Source organism: Cervus elaphus, chromosome 15, assembly GCF_910594005.1.
Source record: "Cervus elaphus chromosome 15, mCerEla1.1, whole genome shotgun sequence".
In the NCBI taxonomy this organism is placed as follows: domain Eukaryota; kingdom Metazoa; phylum Chordata; class Mammalia; order Artiodactyla; family Cervidae; genus Cervus; species Cervus elaphus.
The window spans coordinates 41,206,253-41,226,152 of NC_057829.1; the positions used below are offsets into that span (position 1 = coordinate 41,206,253).

The 19,900-nt window shown below is 38.7% G+C and overlaps 2 protein-coding genes across 3 annotated transcripts in view; one reads left to right on the forward strand and one right to left on the reverse strand.

Moving 5' to 3' along the window:
- GLUD1 (glutamate dehydrogenase 1) overlaps nucleotides 1-16,321 on the reverse strand; it is a 36,478-nt gene extending 20,157 nt beyond the window's left edge. The window contains exons 1-4 of the mRNA XM_043924841.1: nucleotides 15,579-16,321; nucleotides 3,214-3,294; nucleotides 2,634-2,689; nucleotides 1,680-1,743 (exon numbers count right to left, since the gene is read on the reverse strand). Coding sequence (XP_043780776.1) covers nucleotides 1,680-1,743; nucleotides 2,634-2,689; nucleotides 3,214-3,294; nucleotides 15,579-16,032 — 655 coding nt within the window. The 5' untranslated portion in view covers nucleotides 16,033-16,321. The remainder of the gene's footprint in view (nucleotides 1-1,679; nucleotides 1,744-2,633; nucleotides 2,690-3,213; nucleotides 3,295-15,578) is intronic.
- A 10-nt stretch (nucleotides 16,322-16,331) lies between these two features.
- SHLD2 (shieldin complex subunit 2) overlaps nucleotides 16,332-19,900 on the forward strand; it is a 110,729-nt gene continuing 107,160 nt past the window's right edge. Inside the window, exons 1-2 of one of the 2 annotated variants that reach the window (XM_043924834.1) lie at nucleotides 16,385-16,435; nucleotides 17,463-17,518. The gene's annotated coding sequence lies outside the window, so the exon portion shown is untranslated. Of the gene's footprint in view, nucleotides 16,436-17,462; nucleotides 17,519-19,900 lie in introns of both variants that reach the window. The other variant, XM_043924833.1, reaches the window with a different exon arrangement.

A 19,900-nucleotide genomic window follows, 5' to 3' on the forward strand; every position in this document is an offset into this window, starting at 1 on the left:
TATGGTTAAGATGGCAACACACTACAGATAAGTCAACAGATTCAAAGCATCCCTACCAAAACCCCAGGTGACAATATTTTTTTTTGCAGAAATTGAAAAGCTGACCTTAAAATCATTCAATATGACAGGGCTAGGACCCAGACTCAGGTCTAACTCATAATCTGACACTCTGTGGAAAGGCAAGTCAGAAATAACTGAAATGATGTCAATGCCAAAGGTTTGCTCAGGACTAATTCTGTGCCCTAGAGAGAGGAAAAGAAAGCCAACGGCCTCCCTCTTAGGCTACAAAGTTTTCTGGGCCCGGGTGTCAGCTTAGTTGCAGAGTAGTTTAGTAAAGCTTTTATACATGAACAAAAAAGTTAAATTGCTAATATTTAAGCTTTCAGTGTTTCAATGAATCACTTTTTAACCTTTGAAATTACAGGGTTCTTATCAATATAGAGAAAATGAAGCTGTATATACTCTATATATGGGCAATAAATACAACTGAATAAAGTCTTAAAACTATTAAATATGTTTGATTTAAGCTAAGCTATGATGTAAAAAATTATGAAGGCTACCAGAATTAGTAATTATTTTGTCATCTCATTAGTGCTTCCCCTATACAATGACTGCAAGTAAAGCCCACAGCAGTGCCAGGGAGGATGCATGCCAAGAATCCAAATGCCTTTTAAATTATGAAAGACAGGACAAATCTAGTAAAGTTCTAGTGTTACTAGAAGGGGAAAATGTCAAAATAGAAATATATTAAGTTAATAGGAACTTGTCAACAGTGAGAAGAATACTGAGAAAGAAAAACAGAGGGGCAGGAAAACAGAAAAAGGAGCTTTACTTCCTTGTTTAGTTTTCTGAGTTTACTATGTTAAACTATGGTAGCAAAATTCTATCAAATGATTTTATTCTTTTTTTTTCTTTTTTTTTTTTTTACCACAAATTAGAATCTTTTGGGATAATAAACAGGTTTAATTTGCTTGAGACCTAAAAGGATTAAATAATAATTATACATCAAATAATTATTCACATCTCACACAAAATAATGTATGATACACATAATACTATGATACAAAAACATAAAGAAAATGAGTATCAGTACCCTCAGAAATTTAGTCTGACTGGCAAAAACTCCTAGTAACAAACATTAGGAGCCCCAGGAATCAGCCAGTGATGGCAGAGTGAGTCATCAGAATGAGCCTCCACACACCTCCCAGCCTGCGCCCATTTCTCTGAAGGGAAAGGCCTGCTTCAGCCTACAATTCCAAATAGCATGTTTTCTCACTGCTTTCAGAACAGAATTACTACTGCAAAACTCCTTTTTGCATATTAAAAATTATTTATAATGAAGGTATTATTTAGTTCCTAAAATCTTTTTGGATGTCACAATTGTGACTATGCTTGTGGTTCAATGCTGTTACAGAGATCAAAAACCTTATAATGTTATGTCTGCACAAGGAGAAGAGGTGCAAGTGACCTCTGCTGCTGTCCACACTGTATCCTGAGAACGTGAACTCTTCTATTAGAGAGGTGTCTCACCATGTCTAACACAGAACCCAATTTCTCAAAGTAAAAGGACAAGTCTATCCATGTCTGTATCCATGTACAGACAAAAGCAGGAGTTTAAAATTATGACAACTACTTTTTAGATGTTCCCACACTGTGGAAACCTACATGGCAATACATACCAATAAAGCCCTTCTTTGCCAGCTCCATGGTGAACCTCCTTGTGATCTTTTCCAATTCATTATCCTGTAAAGGAAAAAGGTGAAAACATAGACAACAATGAAAAAATGATTTCTGACAGAAAAACCACTCGAGAAGATAACTAAGAGTTGCATCCTATTTTCTACTTATAGAACATTTTCATATTATCTTCTTGTGTAATCTTCAGAAAAACAACTCCTAAAGTAGGCATTTCCATTTTAAATGGAAATTAAATTTTCAATTTCTGAGACCAAAAATTAGGTTACCTAAAAAGGACAGGGAAGTCTAGCGTGCTGCAGTCCAAGGGGTCGCAGAGTTGGACAAGACTTAGTGACTGAATAGCGAGCAACAGAGAGTAGCACTAGTGCTCAAGCTTGTTCTTCTTGTATTAATATAGGGTCCTATGGGCAGTCCTCATGGTTTACTTTCATTTAATCACAATTTTAAAAACATATACATTGTTTGTATGCAGATATTAATTCATATAATTTATTAAACTTAATACAGAGGTTAATTAGTAACATTAACTTGGAATTGATAGGATAAATAAAATTTTTACCAAACTATATATCACTAGAACCTTGAGATCCCAACATAAAAACCTCAGGTCATAGTTATATTAGTATATGATATATTTATATATAGTATATTTACATTATAGATATATATAATAAACATGTACACAAATGCCTAAGAATATGAATGTATACTAATTACCTTTTAACCAAGTAGGAAAATAAAAAAGGACATTGATGTAAACAGGTGAACTTTTATGTGGCGAAACATTCAATGAGTTAATTGTCTACTTGTTTTTTCATTGCTTTTAAAAGCAATAGGAACCATTAATCTCCCCGGTATAAGGGATACACAGAAGCACAGTAATTTCAAGTCCTTTATAAATGTACCATGTGCACTAATGTCATTTTGATACTTACAGTATAGTTCTTGGGATTGATCTTAACACCAGCTTTGGCACCCCCAAATGGCACATCTGAAAGAGAAGTTTGAAAGCTGTTATTACATATAAAGGATAAAAGAATTAAAAAGGCAGAAAACACTATGTAATACTATTAAAGTGTGATGCTTTTAGCTTTAGTTTCAGAAAATTCAGTAAATAAGCCCACAATGATCTCTCCTAAAATGATATAATATAAATTCTAAGAGTATGCAAATTACAGTGCATATCTAATCAGAGTGCCTCACTATGTCTAAAATGTAACAAAGTATTTTTCTTGTACTATGGTTTGGCATTATTTACAGAGTATGGAAAGGGGTTTAAACAAATATCTACACTTCAGGAAAATTCAGTTAATTCCTATAAAAAGTTTCCCATTTCGAAAAAGGTAAACCAAGACATATAGAAAAATGATGTAAGTCTTTTGCAACCTAAAAAAGGCAAAACCTCCCTCAAACACTTCTCCTAAGGTATATTTCTCTAACATCTTAAAAGTAACCTTGTATGCAAACATATTTCCCCAGAGTTCTTATTAGGTAGCAACAAAGGAGATCACTTACCAACCACTGCACACTTATATGTCATCAGAGAAGCCAGAGCTTTTACTTCATCTACACTCACATCAGTGCTGTAACGGATACCTGGTTGTTTAAAAAAAAAAAAGATGGGGTGAGAAAGAAGGGGATGTATTTAGAACATCCAGCATGTTGAAAAAAAAATACAAGAACTAAAAAATGTCCACACTTTTTAAAGAACAATTAAAGTAGCTTATAATTAAAGAGTCAGTAACAGATAGAGTTCCCTGGTGTCCCAGTGGTTAAGACTTTGCCTTCCAATTGCAAATGGTACAGGTTCGATCCCTGGTCAGAGAACTAAGATCCTGTATGCCCCAACAGAATGAGCACTGAATTTGATTCAAATATTCTGATATTTTAGAGAAAAAGATCTGCCCAAAGGTCTGTATAGTCAAAGCTATGGTTTTTCCAGTAGGCATGTATGGATATGAGAGTTGGACCATAGAAAAGGCTGGGCATCAAAGAACTGATGCTTTCGAATTGTGGTGGAGATGACTCGAGCCCCTTGGATAGCAAGGAGATCGAACCAGTCAATCTTAAAGGAAATCAACCCTGAAAATTCATTGGAAGGACTGATGCTGAAGCTCCAATATTTTGGCCACCTGATGTGGAAAGCTGACCCACTGGAAAAGATCCTGATGCCGGGAAAGACTGAGGGCAGGAGGAGAAGGGGGCAAAAGAGGATGAGATGGTTTGATGGCATCACCAACTCAATGGACATAAATTTGAGCTAATTCTGGGAGACAGTGGAGGACAGAGGAGCCTGGTGTGCTGCAGTCCATGGGGTCATAAAGAGTCAGACACGACTTAGCAACTGAATAACAACATATAGATATTTAAATGTATATTATATATAAAATATATGCACACCACATCTTTATCTGGTCATCTGTTGGACACTTTGAGTGCTTCCATATTTTGGCTATTACAAATAATGCTGCTCTAAACACTGAGGTGCATGTATCTTTTTGAAATTAGTATTTTCATATACATTCCCAGAAGTGGAACTGCTAAATCATATGGTAGTTCTGTCTATATTTTTCTTGAGGAACCTCCAGCCTTCCAGAAATTGGCTGCACCAATTAACACTCCCACCAATTCTACTGTGTTCCTTTTCTCTACTTCCTCACCAACATTTGCTATTTGTGGTCTTCTATTTTTAAATTAGGTTGTCTTTTTAGTATGGAGTTGTAGGAGCTGTTTATATACTTTAGATATTTAACCCAAATGTTTTCTCCCAGTCAGTAGATAATGTCTTTTCACTTTGTTGCTGGTTTCCTTTGCCTTAGGAGACAGATCCAAAAACAAATATTGCTATGATTTATGTCAGAGTGTTCTGCCTTTGTTTTTCTCTAAAAGTTCTATGGTTTCCGATCTTACCTTTAGGTCTTTAAGTTTTGAGTTTATTTTTGTATCTTTTCCCAATTGTATATTCTTGCCTCCTTTGTTGTAGATTAATTGACTCTAAGTGTGTGGGCTTATTTATGGGCTCTCTATTCTGTTCCATTGATCTATGTGTCTTTTTTGTGCCAGAAATACACTGTTTTGATTTCTGTAACTTTGTAGTATAGTCTGAAGTCAGGGAGCATGATACCTCCAGCTTTGTTCTTTTTTTCTCCAGATTGTTTTGGCTATACAAGATATTCTGTGGTTCCATAAAAATTTTAGGATTATTTCTTCTAGTTCTTTGAAAAACTGTTATGAGATTTTGATAGGGGTTGCATTAAACCTATTGATTACTTTGGGTATTATGGACATTTTAATATTATGAATTCTTCCCATCTATGAACACAGGATATTTTCCACTTCTTTTTATCTTCAATTTCCTTCAATCTTCAACATCTTAGGTCTTTTATCTCCTTGGTTAAGCTAAAAAATTGCTTAAATACTAAAATGTGTTTATACAAATTAATGAAAAGGATTTACTTAGGCATGTTAATGGGGCTTCCCTGGTGGCTCAGCAGTAGTCTGCAATTCAGGAGACCTGGGTTCGATCCCTGGGTGGGGAAGATGGAGGAGGGTATGACAACCCACTCTAGGACTCTTGCCTAGAGAATCGCATGGACAGAGGAGCCTGGCAGGCTGCAGTCCATAGGTTGCACAGAGCTGGACATGACTGAAGTGACTAAGCAGCAGGCATATCATTTAGTGGAAACTAAGCTAGGCCAGAATCTGGGTTGGGTGTAGCGCCCATCATTTTCTAACAAGTGAATCCCCACCCAGACAGCAGCTGCAATGGATGTCTGCACCCGCTCACCTGGTTGAGCAGTGAGGTATAAGCAATGCCCTTAGGCTTCACGCCAGAATTGCTTGGGGTAATGTGTTTGAGGCAGCTGGCACAGTGTCTGCATGTGGTCAATACTTCACTCTCAACTATTTTCACTTCTATAATAAGTATTACAAAGTAGTGGAAAATAGCAAAGAAATGTACATTTCAAAAGTCTAAATGGATAGCATTTTAAGCAGTTCAATGAACTTTGATTTTATTACTTCTCAAGATAAATTCATAGGGGTGGTAAAGTAGTGCACTACTAAGAACCAGCATTTTTCTTCTTATATAGAAAGCCCTCTTATCAGTGTGCTTTTAGAGTCTGTGCAAGTAGTCACTAAATTATATTAACTTTTTTCTAAAAGATTTTTTTTAATGTGGACCAGTTTTTTAAGTTTTTCCTATTGAATTTGTTACAATATTGTTTCTGTTGTGTTTTAGTTTTTTCACCAGGAGGCATGTGAGAACTTAGCTCCCCAATCAGGGATCAAACCAGCACCCCCTGCATTAGAAGGGGAAGTCTTAATCACTGGACCACCAGGGAAGTCCCCCTTCCTTTCTTAAGAGGGGGAAAAGTTACTCTCCCTTACCCAGTGCTTATAACTAATGTATTCAACGAAAAACAGCTTGAAATATTAACATTCATAAATCAGACAGAAATTTAAGTTCTTGACTGAAGTGCTCACTGGAAACCAGACCCTTCTTTCTACAACATGGTGTAAACAAAATGTCTATTTTATTGCAAAAGTCCTGGAATGATGAGTCAGAAACTGCATGTAACAAAAAACATGTTTCCACTGGATGGCACCCAGGAATTCCTGTTTGTAAAGTGAAATTTTCTTTCCTAGCCACACCCATTTACAGAATTCAACTGAAAGACACTGAAGAACAGTAGTTACATAAATTACCTCTCATTCCACAGGCATTTTCTGCAGGCTAGGAACCAATGACGACTTCCAGTGAATTGAGGCAAAGGACGACTACAAGGAAAGTAGTGGAGTCAGGGGAATAAGCCTTGGAACAGATAAGGGTAGATACAGAGAGGAACCTAGAAACCAGTGCAAGGGGTGCCTGGGCTAAAGAAGACATATGCTTTTATTTTAACTTTCTAATTAGTAATACATGAATGTTTTAAATTCTGGAAATCAGAAGATATACTAGTACAGAGTGACTCACACTATTAATCTGAGGGGGAAAAAACAACCTCAACAAGTACTCTGCACTTAAACACTCGAGGTAACAGGTTAAAAAACTCCAGTAATACAGGAAATTACCTACACCCAAGGGAAAGCTAGTTACTTTTCCTCCTTTGGGATTGGAAATCAAAGAAAAGTACTAAAAATATACTGCCACCTGAAAAATTCTTCACCACATTCTAACTGATGCTAAGAATATGACTGCAAAGAAGATAACATATCCACTAAATTTGTAAATTCAGTGGAGTGGGAGATACTAGCACAATTGGTGATGTAACAAAATGATGTGATAAACTTCAAAGTTCTGAAATAAGGGGGAAACCTAGCATTTTTGAATACCTACTTCATTTCAAGAATAGTAAATATTAAGACAAAGTCACTCATAAAGCCAAATACCCACATGCATAAGAGAAAATCAGAAAAACTTAAAGCAAGAAGGACCTTATTTTCAGCATGAATATTCTCATTTTTTATAAAACCAAGCCTTTCTTTCCCTCTTTTCTGTGGCAGAGAAGGCTAAAGGTAAGCAAGACCAACAGAGACTGGATGGAGAACAGGAACAGACACTAAAGGGAACTAATCTTATTAGAGAAATGGAGAAAAGTATGTTGGAGTTTTTGGGTATCCTAAAGTTTCAGAGCCTATGTTGACACTAGCATTGCTAGTGTGTGAGAAGAGATCACTTGGGTCTTTGAACAGCAGATGTAATAATGGAGGTAGATGCTTCCAATGGAAAGCGTAAGTCCACAGCTGGGTACACCTGAACGGGAATTGGGTGACGACAGAGGTCTAATGGCCCACAGGTCTAATGTCATAAGAGATGGGGTGTGGGGAAAGGAATAAATTAGAAGGTTGGGATTAACATATACACACTACATAAAATAGATCAACAAGGACCTACTGTATAGGTAGGTCTACTGTATAGGAATTCTACTCAGTACTCTGTAATAACTTCTATGGGAAAGAATCTGAAAAATAGAAATAAATGTATGTATAACTCAATCACTATGCTTTACACCTGAGACTAACAACACTGCAAATCAACTGTACTCCAATGTAAAACGAAAATCAAAAAAGAGAAAGAAATGGGGTCTAAAGTCAAGGACCATGGCTGATAGCAATCTGTGCTTTCAGTTCACCAGAGTAAAGTAAAGAAACACCACCCATGACAATGTTTACTATTTATCAAACTTGGTAACATTGGAGGAAGGGGTGGTAATAGAACTTTGCAATCCTACCTTTGATTCTCCAGAGAAGTTAACCTAATATATACTTATTTTGAGCTAACTCATATCCAGATGTTTGAAAAGTACATCAGTGAAATGCAGACATCTGCAAATCATACACAGCACAAACATTTCTCAGCCTTTTGACTTCATTCTCAAAGATTTTCCTTACTACCTTCAAGAGCCTAAGATTGGCATACAGTAAGTTTTTCTAGAAGGGAAAAAAATAGAAAGCAAAAAACTGACTAAGTTGCTATGGTGATAAAGAAAACACACCAGCTGATTACACTGAAAAAGATGTAGTGAAAACCACAACTGAGTAGCTTGAATTTGTCTTCCTTTTCCTAGCTGACTCAAAATCAAAACATACAAAAAAGTTCTTAGTGACTAAGTAAGCTTTGTTTTTTATGATGAATCATTAACTAAATACATTCATGTAAATTCAAATGGTTTTAAAAGTTACTTGAACCTGGATCTTTTAATAGGGTTTGATTTATGGACTAGAAATTCAATTCCCACTGGTATTGTGTCTTTTCAGAAACTACACTCAATAACCAAGAGTTCTACCACAAGCATAGAAACCCATAAAGGCAGAGAGGACTTTTATTAAACTCTTATTAAAGTTCATGTACTACTACACTTGTCATTTACTCATTAGAACCTATTTTCTCAATAATACAATCACCTAATTCGCAATGAAAAACATAATTTAAAATGAGGAGAGAAGGCAAAGAAGCAGTGAGAAACCAGTACCTACCCCAGCAAGTAATGGCCATATAAAATACTCGAAGTCTCACAAAAATTCCTTCAGCCTCAGGAAGGAGTGTTTAGTTCAGGAGCTAAGGACTGCTTTTGAAAGTATCCATGTAAGAAGGCAGGGAACCTTCATGGTTTTAATCTATTATCAAAATTTTTATTTTAAGCACTTTGGAGAGATAAATCTAAGCCTTCTGGAAGTGAATGTTTAGCAGATGCTGAAAAAATAGAATGGAAAATATATTTCTTTCCATTAAAATTTCAAAATTACGTAACATATATGTCTGTTTTCATCAAAATTCAAATAAAGGAAAGGAGATGTCTCCTAATTACCACTTATGACCTCATTCTTTAGGGATGAATATTCTTAGCAACTTAAATGTATATGTATCCTTCCAAGTCATTTCCCTGCATTTATGTGCATACATACCTATAGAACAAATAGCTCTGTTTTGTGCTTAAGTATTTAACTTACTGCCCAGTGGATGGAGGAAAGAATATGCATTAAGGGGGGAGGGAAGATTCTGTTAATTTTTGTTTTAATGATTCCTTGCTCTGATAATAATACTAAACTTAGTCACACCTATTCATACCAAATAGGTCTTGGGAATGATGCTAGTAAGACTTGTGAATATAAAGTAGGTAACATTTAGTAAAAGACAACAATTTGTTATAAAAAGGTTCAAAGAGGTAAAGGCTCAAATTTTCAGATATCTAGTTTCATATCTATTATTTACAAGTCTAGGAGATATCTGAGAGGGATCTTAAGAGAGGAAGAGAAGAATTATAGGGATACTGGAGACAAGGTAGGGACAGGTACCACAGAGACTCTACTTTGCAAGGATAAAGTTGAGAAAAATATATGCCTGTATTTTTTCCTAAGGATAATTTTACACCAGATTTCCTTTATTTTCCAAAATCCAATCCTCTTTCCTAGTAACACTTCTTTCCCTAATACCATTTTTCTACCAGTGTCACAGAGGAGAAAAGCGAGTTATCTTTGCCTCTCCATTCCATACACCCTACCTGTAGGGGAATCCTGAAGCTATCAAGGAGCCAAGAATTGGTTCACCAGAACAAAAGGTGCTCTTATTCACCCAGGAAATTCCAAGGGCTTTAGGAACTCTGTATAGGGTGCTCCTGCCACCCCCCATAACTCTGGAAATTACAAGGATTTCAGGGGCTCTGTGTTAGCAACTAGAGTCGAAGGCCAAATATTAAAACAATGGGCATGCTCAGAACCCCTATCACTCAGGAAATTACACGGGTTTTAGAAGCTCTGTATTAGTAATCAAATGAGTATTTATGCTTTATAAAACCTTACTTTTCACTATTTACACTCTGTCCTCATGATCCCAACACACACAGTCCTGCCTCCTGCTAGAGTTATCGTCACCGCCTCTTTGACACCTCTTTATCTGAAATGACCTTTTCCCAATCTAAGTCCTATTCACCTTTCCCTACCTCTAGACAAAGACAGTCTATCTCTGGCATCTTCCTTGCAGCAACATATTATTCAGAGTGCTTTCAACTGTCACTAGAATCCGCCTGCATGGGTTCCATCCTTGGTTTGGGAAGATCCCCTGGAGAAGGGAATGGCTAACCACTCCAGAATTCTTGCCTGGAGAATTCCATGGACAGAGGAGCCTGGTGGACTACTGTCCATGGGGTTGCAGAGTCGGACACGACTGAGCGGCTAATGTTTTTTAGGAAAGGAAAGTCAACCTTTATAATTTTCATTTGTGTCATCTTTCACATTTTCAACTAGCCAAGAAGCAATTCAGAAAAAGTAGAAGGTCTGAGAGACTTTTGCCAGGAACAGTCAAGAGAAATAATAGCGATTCATGATCAGGTTTGCTTAGTTTATAGGAAGAGACGCCCAGAAGAAAGCCACTTAAAAATTATTGCACTGACTAGTAATAAAGTTTGATTAACTCTTATATGATTCACTTTTTAACTTTTTACATGAATAAATCCAGACAGTAAAGACTAAGAAGGTGGGTGCCAGAATCATACGGCTAGAACCTGAACTGAACCCTCCTACTTACTGCTGTGTGACCGCCCCCCCAAAGGAGTCCTCGTTCTTTAACCTTAGTATCTGCATCAGAAAATCTGGGTCAACAGTGCATTCATGAGGCTTTTCTGAGGAATCAAAGCAGTGATGTATGAAAAGCTCTTAGCAAAATGAATGGTGAAAGACTCAACAAATGTTATCTATCACTGTTATCCCTTGTTTTGCCAGTTGACCTTTGTGAAGGCAGACTCTCCCAGGTACAGCTGCCTTTTGAAAGGTAATCAGAAATATTCTGAACAGCCCTCTCCCAGACTGTCTTCTTGCCCTTCAGAAAACCTTTCCTGCCTTTATTAGTAGTATTTCTTACATTAACACTTCAGTCTTGATAGTGTGTACTTCAATCTGCATTAATTTCTGCCTCTGGAAAGGGGAAAACATTGATTCATTTGGATAGCTAGGTCAGTTTTAGATAATGGTTGTAGTCTTAAGACTGTTCACGGTTATCTTGTAGCAAAGGATTGGGAATACAGGTGCTTCATTTTATAACTTTCACAAATATTCACAAAAATTACTCACAATTATTTACAAGTGTTCACAAATTATTAGAACATTTGTATTTTAACAGGTATTTGTTGGGTGGAGCAGTTATAGGCCCATTTATGAACCAACGTGCTTCATTAAAGTGCTATTAAAGGTTTTTCCCTTCATTATTTATAACAACCTAATTATTATGCAAAATAATCAGAAAAAAAAATAAAAAGAAAAAAGTCTCATGTCAGAGACTACATAGGCTAGGAATTTTCAACATCCAGAAGTTGATATTTTAGTCTTTATTGGTTCCTGGCAAAGCCCTCAGTTACCTTTAACATAACTGGATATGAAACAATTTTATCAAGCAATCTAAATTATCACCAACAGCGCTAAAGCCAATTTCTTCCCACTATATAAGTTATAAAGTCTAAGTAATTCTCTACACTTAGTAATTTAAATGTCAGTTTTACTGGAGTTTGATACACACTATTGATGTTTGTCCTCAAATTTTTGACGCCCCAATTCCTGCAACGTGTCCTTTGCATAATGAGTAAGCAGTTAAGTGTTTGTCTTTCTGCATATAGAGTTTTTACTGCCAAAGCAAACTAGCTGGAGGAATTCACACAAAGTGACAGGAAGACTGAAGGACAATCAGGTCTCTTGTATAGCTCTCCTCCATTATCATGGCTTTTCATTCCCTAGTATTTTCGGGGAAAGCATCTGGCTCCATGAAATAAAAAGACTTTTATAACAGCAACACCAATTCATATTTAACTAAACAATATTAAAAAGAACAACAGGGCTACTACCACAGGGCTAAGGGCTAGAGGGTAGAAGACATATAAACTACCTGTACTCTAAATGAACTTTCAGATTCAGTTAAATTTATAGATACATACTCTAAAAATACTACATAGTGTGAATTTATTCAAACTTACCTATGTTTTGACAGTTGTCAATTCAGCATAAGAGAAATAAATCTGAAACATTTATTTTCAGTGAAAGCAGAGGACGTCTCATTTTGAAACAGTATTGGTACTTTCTACAGTTTTCCCCAAAGCACTACTATTTACCACAAAATTAGATCCCAAAGGCTGAGGCGGGGCTTCAATACTGTATTAACTCCAACCCTTATCGGGCTTCCCTGCCCCACCCCTACATCCAGCTGCCCAAAGACAAGAGCAAAGACCATCTACCTCCTACTGTTTCTTTTTTGCATTTTGGTTCTTAAAGAATAAGTCAATGGGTTATATACACTTTTTCTGGGTGCTGACATTTGCAGCTAAATAAGACAATGTATCAGAATTACATCAGCTTTATTTAAATGATAATTTTAGAAAGTTCCGAGAGGAAAAATCAGCCACGGGAATTTGGACTCAACATTTTTAGTCTGAGGACTAAAAGGGAGTGGGGGATGGGAGGACTGGAGAGAAGAGAAAGTAAATTGACTCTTGCATCAGTGAACTGCTATCATCAATCTCTCTACTTCTCTCCAATGAGTTAAATAATAAATTTCCTTCTAAAAAGGTACATTAATCTCAGGTAGAACCATAGCCAATAAAACACAGAGAGTTTATTCTGAGAAAGTTAACAGGAATAATCACTGATGTTTTCAAGCACATCTGAAAAAAGTCTTCTCAAAGCAAATTCCATAAGATTAGTCTTTGCTGAAAATATCTAAGGCCTCTCTTGAAACTTTCCTTCAGAGCACGAAGCACACTCTTTTGCAAATCCTTAACAGATGCAAACCTACTGGCTTCCCTTAAATATAGTATGTGGGAAAAGAGAAGCATAAAAACAGTATGTATTATTAAATATTTACTTGGTATAAAGTACACATTAGCCATCCTCAGTTCTTAAAACCACCTGTTTCCCTTACAGAGATTATATTAGATTGTTGTTTTGTTTCAACCTTGAGAATTTTATGTTGGAAAACTCAGGTGTAAGTTTGCTCTTGAAGAAAGATTAGAAAGCCGAGGGTTGGAAAGGATGATGATGAAGAGCAGACAAGGGTCCTCCCCAACTCAAACAAGCTGGTTGAGTGAAGATGGGGAGAGAAGTGTGCTTAGGAGGGTAGGTTCACATGGCTAACCCAAAGCATTTAAAAAGTCTCAATCACCTAATACATGTTGTATTTCTAAAAATAGTTAATAACGTCCTTGTAGTATTTAATTAGAAGGGAAAAAGTAAAACCCACTGAAAATAAGTCCTTCTTGGAATATACATTCTCTGCAATAAGATGGGGATGATAAATGGGTAGGAAGATTCCAGAGTGTCATGAAAGCAAAGTATGGATGCCTACAGTACCTCTGTTTTGCAGATCATCTATTGAGTATCCTGTTCATTATCTTATGCAATCTAAAATATGTTGAAGAGCCTTCATAGCTACATAATCCTTCCCAATCCCGCTCCCTCTGTATTCCTTAAGATAATATATTCATTAGTTTATACACGCTGATTTTCTTTCATATTATCTTGCAATGCTTGCTACTACTTATTAGGTGCAATTCAGTTTGTTTATATGCTGGGATTTAGCAGTGCTTTCGGTAGCAAACCTTCTTGTAAACAGGATAAAAAGAAGAGAGAATTGCATCTTAACATTCTAGTTACTAGAACCTAGTAGGAACAAGTGCTACAATAACAGTGCTTTCTATAGCTAATGCAGTTTATTAATATTTTGCTATTAAAAACTATGGCAAGATGAAGAAGACTAACAAACTAGGGCAAACTTTAGTTGCTTCAGTGTTTGTGGAGCTGTGACTCATCATAGGAGAGGACCTAGTATAGAAAGAACAGAATATAAAGAACTTCAAAGAAATGAACTCAGGTCCCGCAGGAAAACAAATATCCTGGTTTAGCTGTGTATCTCTTAAGCAACTGGAAAATAATGTCAACAAGACACATAAACATGATGTCCATTCTTCAGAAACAACTACAATTTAACATTTGCTAACTTTGCCTCTTCTAACATTTTTGCTTTTCTAAGGAGCCAGAATGTGAATTGTTGGTTTTGAGAATAAGGGAGTGGACAGCAAGAAGGAAGATGATGTAGGTGGACAGAGTGTGTTTTATATAGTATTGGGGCTGGAATGGGAAATCAGAGATCAAAGAAGTTCAAAAGTTGGTTTTAAAAGAGGAAATTGAGAGCTAGAGGATAATTAAGCTCTAAAGGTTAAGTCCTAGAAGTGGGTGGGGCCAATGCAAATTTAACAAGAAGTAAAAGTAAATCATTAAGCAGTCTGAAGCAACCTTTGTTCCTGGGCTAAGAATGCCAGCAGAGCGCAAACTTTCCTCCTAGAGAGATTTCCAAAAATCATCCTTAGTAGTCAGCCAGTATAACAGAACACTGGACCTGATTTACTGAGACAAAGGGTCCAGCCCAACATCCTCTGTGCTTATTCGGCAACCTCCAGCTGGATTCTACCTCCCCGGGTTCTTTATTCTACACAATTTTTTAGTAGAAAAATGTGTTTTTAACACTGTTAAGCACGATTAAAAACGCACCGTGCGATTTTAAGGAGTAAAAAAGAGAGGGGAGCCTTTCTTTTCCCCCTCAAAAAAAAGCAATCAGACTGCAGAAGCCAAATCTACAGACATTCAAAAACTACTGCAAACCTGGTGACTATCAAATTCTAGCCGATTCAACCCCTTTCTTCAAGTACTTTCCCCCCTCAATCTCAAATGTGGTGCTAGCCTGGACCAGTACACACCCCCACAGCTACTTCATTCCATTGGCTGGCAGGCTGTCTTGCAGTCTACACCCTTTAGATCTACCGTCGGAACGCCCGGTGTTTGTCTGATGTTACACTGTTCATGTATTACCATTTTGTGTGTGTGTGCAAAGCTGCCACAGTAGGAAGATAATTTAAAAGATCGACTATAATTAATAAATTCATTTAGTAAAACTGTAGATTTCGATTCATTTTGCATGTTCCTGATCTGTCACTACTGTGAAAGAGTGAAAAAATCCGAGAACAATTATTTCATGCTTTGCATTCGCTTGAGTCACAGAAGATCACAAAATCTTGCAGAGGCAGACAGATGGGTCTGTCATTTTCTTTTCTACAAGTGCTCTTCGTCAGGACCCACCCTGTTTGTCACAGTGGCTAGGATCAAAAGAGCAGTGTAGTGTCTTCTGCATACAGCATCAACAAGCTCGCGGGGGGAGGACCAACTACGGGGTGGTGATGGAGCAGAAAATTCACTATCCATCGGAGCCTGACACAGCTGAGGCCGGGACTTGGGGGAACGGGGACAGCGTGGGAGGGCGACGGTACCAGCCCGGGCTGGGCTGAGCAGTGAGCCCCCGAGGCTGGAGGCCAGGCGGGGCGGGGCAGGGCAGGGCACAAGGGGCTCACCTCCCTTGCAGGGCGTGCGGTGCTGGCTGTGCTGGGCCCGGTAGCCCTCGATGACTTCCCAGGAGCCGTCGTCGCGCCGGATGGGGAAGGACAGGCTCAGCACATGGTTGCAGGGCTTGATGATCCGCAGGATGCCACGCACCCGGTTCCGCTTCTGCTCCTCGGTCTCCCGGGTCTTGAGGTCCTCCACCAGCTTGTCCTCCACGATGCTGGCACCGCGGTCAAAGAAGCCCTCCACCATCTTGAAGAAGTTGGGGTCGTCCTCGCGGTCGGCCGCCGCCTCGCTGTAGTGCCGCCGAGCCGGTGGCACAAGCCCGGGCTGCGGGGCGGCGACGGCTGCGGCAGCCTGCCCGCGGGCCCGGCCCAGCAGCACGGCCGAGTCGGTAGCCACGGAACTCAGGGCTGCGGGCCCGACGCGGGACAGCAGCAGCGCTTCACCCAGGCACCGGTACATGGCGGCGGGACGGAGGCCACGGAGGAGAGACGCTCTCGCAGGCCCGGAGACCGACGGAGGGAGGAAGGGCCCGGCGCGGGCTGCCCTTTTAAGCCACAGCTTCCTGCCTTCCTGGCTATCCCCTCCCCTCCGGCGCTCGCCGCCTAACGGGGAGGACGGACTTTGGGTGCCACGGGCCAATGTCGCCTGTGAATGGCAGGGCGGGGGGCGCGCACCGCCCAGGGAGCCGGGCCTCCGCCTCCGCCGCGGCCTCGCCCGGCCTCCCCGGCGGCGGCGTGAGCCGGCGGGGACGCTCGGGGGCGCGCAGTCGCGGTCGGGCCGGATGCGCATGCTCGCAGGTCGGGGGGCGGGGCGAGGGCGCCCGTACGGGGCTGGGATCTGCGGGGAAGAGCTGGAGTCTAAGGTCTGTGCGCAGCCCGGGCCTCTCCCGGAGAGGGGTTTTGAGAGGGGAGGGGGCCTCGGTGGGAAGAGGCCTACCCGCCTCTTGGGGGCGCTAAGAGTCTGGTCCCAAGACCATGGGCGGTCTGGCGGTGGGCCCGGGGTGGGTGAGTCATGGGTGTCCCTCCTTTCCGCCCGCGCGCTCTCGGGCGGGGCGGCCATCCTGCCACCCCTGCGCCTGTCTTCGGATGGCCGGGGGAAGCACCGTTAGGAGGTCGGGCTAAGAGCTTGTCTTTTCCACTGGGACTGAGACGAACTTTGGTCTTTGGAGTTGGAGTTTTGAAGTGTCTTGCAAGAAATGGAAAGGAGAAGGCTTGGGAGCTGGGGACTCCCTTGTCTATTGGCTTTTACTGCTTTAAGTTTTTAATTTTGTCCCATTCAACCACTGCGTGATGTTGAGATAGTTACGTGAATCATTGTTGTTGTATCTTTCTGAAATTTACTGTTTCCGCATTTCAGAGAGGTGTTCTCGAAATAGTTAAAAAACAACACTATAGAACTGCAATAATACTCCAGGATATTCTCAGTAATAAATGTACTAATAGTCCAGAATAGAATTTGTAAAGGTTAAAAGACATGAGGGTTTAATTATATACTTACATATACTTGATGAGAAATGCTAGTTATACACTTCTATGGGTACAGTTAGATGCTAGTAAAAGTCTGATGACTCAGTTTTTAAGACAAGCTATCAAAGGCCACAGTACCAACTTAAGTGGTTCCAGTGTACGCTGGTGATTTTAAAATGGTACTTTTTTGACCTGCAGAACGACTTTGCCTCCTGACATTCACTTTATTCATCTGTTAATTAGCATATGGAAGAGAATGTTTTAATTCTTACAGTTTTCTGTGAAGTATAAGGTGACAACCTAGATCAATTAAATTTCTTTCATCTATGCAGTATACTGTCAAAACAAAAAAAAGGTGGAGTTTATGTTTTATCTTATTTGCTAGATAGATAGTAGTGATTTATATTTGTATTGTGTTTTCAGTGGTAACTGTTGTCTGGACTGAATCCTGAATTTGTCTTGTTGGTCAAAGGATTAAGGTATCAAGTTTCCTTTTCACTTGATAGTGTTATTATATATTGCAAAAATTACAACAACCAAAAACCTTAAAAAGTATCAGAATAAAGTGATTAGAATCAGTAAACATGGAAATTCAGATTAAATTCTTAGGTATGGTTTGAAGAAAGTGTTTTAAAAGCTTAGTTTTATTGCACTTCTTTATCTCCTTCTTGATAATGACAGCCTTCAGAAAAATTAATGTTTAACTTTTCTTCTTCCAAGTTTTGTTCACCTGAATTCAAGAAGTTACTAATAGAGAAGCAATGGAAGGAGTGAGTAGATTTTAATTGAGAGTCTGCTGTGTGTCGATGTCTTATGAAATGTCTCCAAAAAAACCTCCTAGATTTTTAAATTTTTAGAATCTTTGTTATATTTTTAAATTGTGTACAAGTTGTAAAAAAAAAGTCAAACAGTAAGGATAGATTTTTAAAAGTAGAGTGAAATCAAACACCACTGCTCTCCTCACCTTCCCATTTAGTAAGTAGTTGGAATGCTTCTTTTCATACTGAAGTAGCTATTATAATTCCTGATTTTAACAGGAGGGTGAACTGAGGCTTGCAGAGACCAAGTAAATAGTTGATCATCTAGATGATAAATAGCAGACTAATATTCAAACTGTATATCTGACTCCAAGTTATGCCATTTCTAGTATTCCAAGAAATATTTTGATTACGTGTTATATTTAGTTTAAAATTATATACTGCGATGTAAATCTGGTAAGTTTCAGCTTTACACTGATGATTGCCTTTATAAAATATACAGATATTTTGCAAATTAAGGTTTAATTATTGATAATAATTTTCAGTTCAAAGGATGGCTCGAATTTAACTTGAAAGGAATTTTGGTCATTAGATAGCATTCAATAAAGACAATTCATTTTCTGCTTTTAAGGTTTATGCATTTTCCTTAGCTGTTTCAAAATTCCACGTCTTTTTGTAGCATGCTTTTGTGTTTTCAAGTGCTTTAAAAAATATTTTAGAAGAATTATTTTAGGATTTAGAAAGACATAGCATGTAAATACAGGAACAACACGGTGGTTTTAAAAAATAATTTAATTAGAAAAGGCAATATATACTTTCTGTCTTAGATTTGTCTATTCTGGACATTTTTTTTAAATGGAATCATGCAGTCATTATGTGGTCCTTTGTGACTGGCTTCTTTCACTTCGTGTATGTTTTAAAGACTCATACATATTGTAGCATGTGTCAATATTTCATTTTTTTAATGGTTGAATAGTATTTGTTGTATGGCTATAGTCCTCTTTCATATATATTCGGTTCAGTTCAGTCACTCAGTTGTGTTCAACTTTTTGTGACCCCATGCTGCAGCACGATAGGCCTCCCTGTCCACCACCAACTCCCGGAGTTTACTCAAACTCATGTCCATTGAGTCAGTGATGCCATCCAACCACCTCATCCTCTGTCATCCCCTTCTCTTCCCACCTTCAATCTTTCCCAGCATCAGGGTCTTTTCAAATGAGTCAGTTCTTCCCATCAGGTGGCTAGAGTATTGGAGTTTCAGCTTCTGCAGCAGTCCTTCCAATGAATATTCAGGACTGATTTCCTTTAGGATTGACTGGTTTGATCTCCTGAAAGTCCAAGGGACTCTCAAGAGTCTTCTTCAGCACCATAGTTCAAAAGCATCCATGCTTCAGCGTTCAGCTTTTTTATAGTCCAACTCACACATCCATACATGACTACTAGAAAAACCATAGCTTTGACTCGATAGACCTTTGTTGGCAAAGTAATGTGTCTGCTTTTTAATATTCTGTCTAGGTTGGTCATAACTTTTCTTTCAAGGAGTAAGCATCTTTTAATTTCGTGGCTGCAGTCACCATCTACAGCGATTTTGGAGCCCCGCAAAATAAAGTCTGCCACTGTTTCCACTTTCGTATATATGTGTGTCTATATATGTGTGTGTATATATATGTATCTTCTTAAAAAATTTATTTGGCTGTGCCAAGTCTCGGTTATGGCACACGGGATCTTTGATTTTTGTTGCACCATGTGGAATCCTTTAGTTTTGGCATACAGGATCTTTAGTTGCAGCATGTAGGATCTAGTTCCCTGACCAAGGATTGAACCCTGGTCCCCTGCCTTGGTAGTACAGAGTCTTAGCCATTGGGCCATCAGAAAAGTTTTATGGCCCTCTTTTTTTATCTATTAATCTTTGACAGACGTTTGGTTATTTTCACTTTTTGGCTATCCTAACACTACTATAAATGTTCTTGTAGATGCTTTTGTTTGGACAGATACTTTCAATTCTGTTTGGTACACACCTGTTAGAGTGGAATTGTTGAATTATATGGTAATTCTCTGTGTAACCTTTTGGGAAGCTGCCCAGCTGTTCTTCACAGCAGCTGG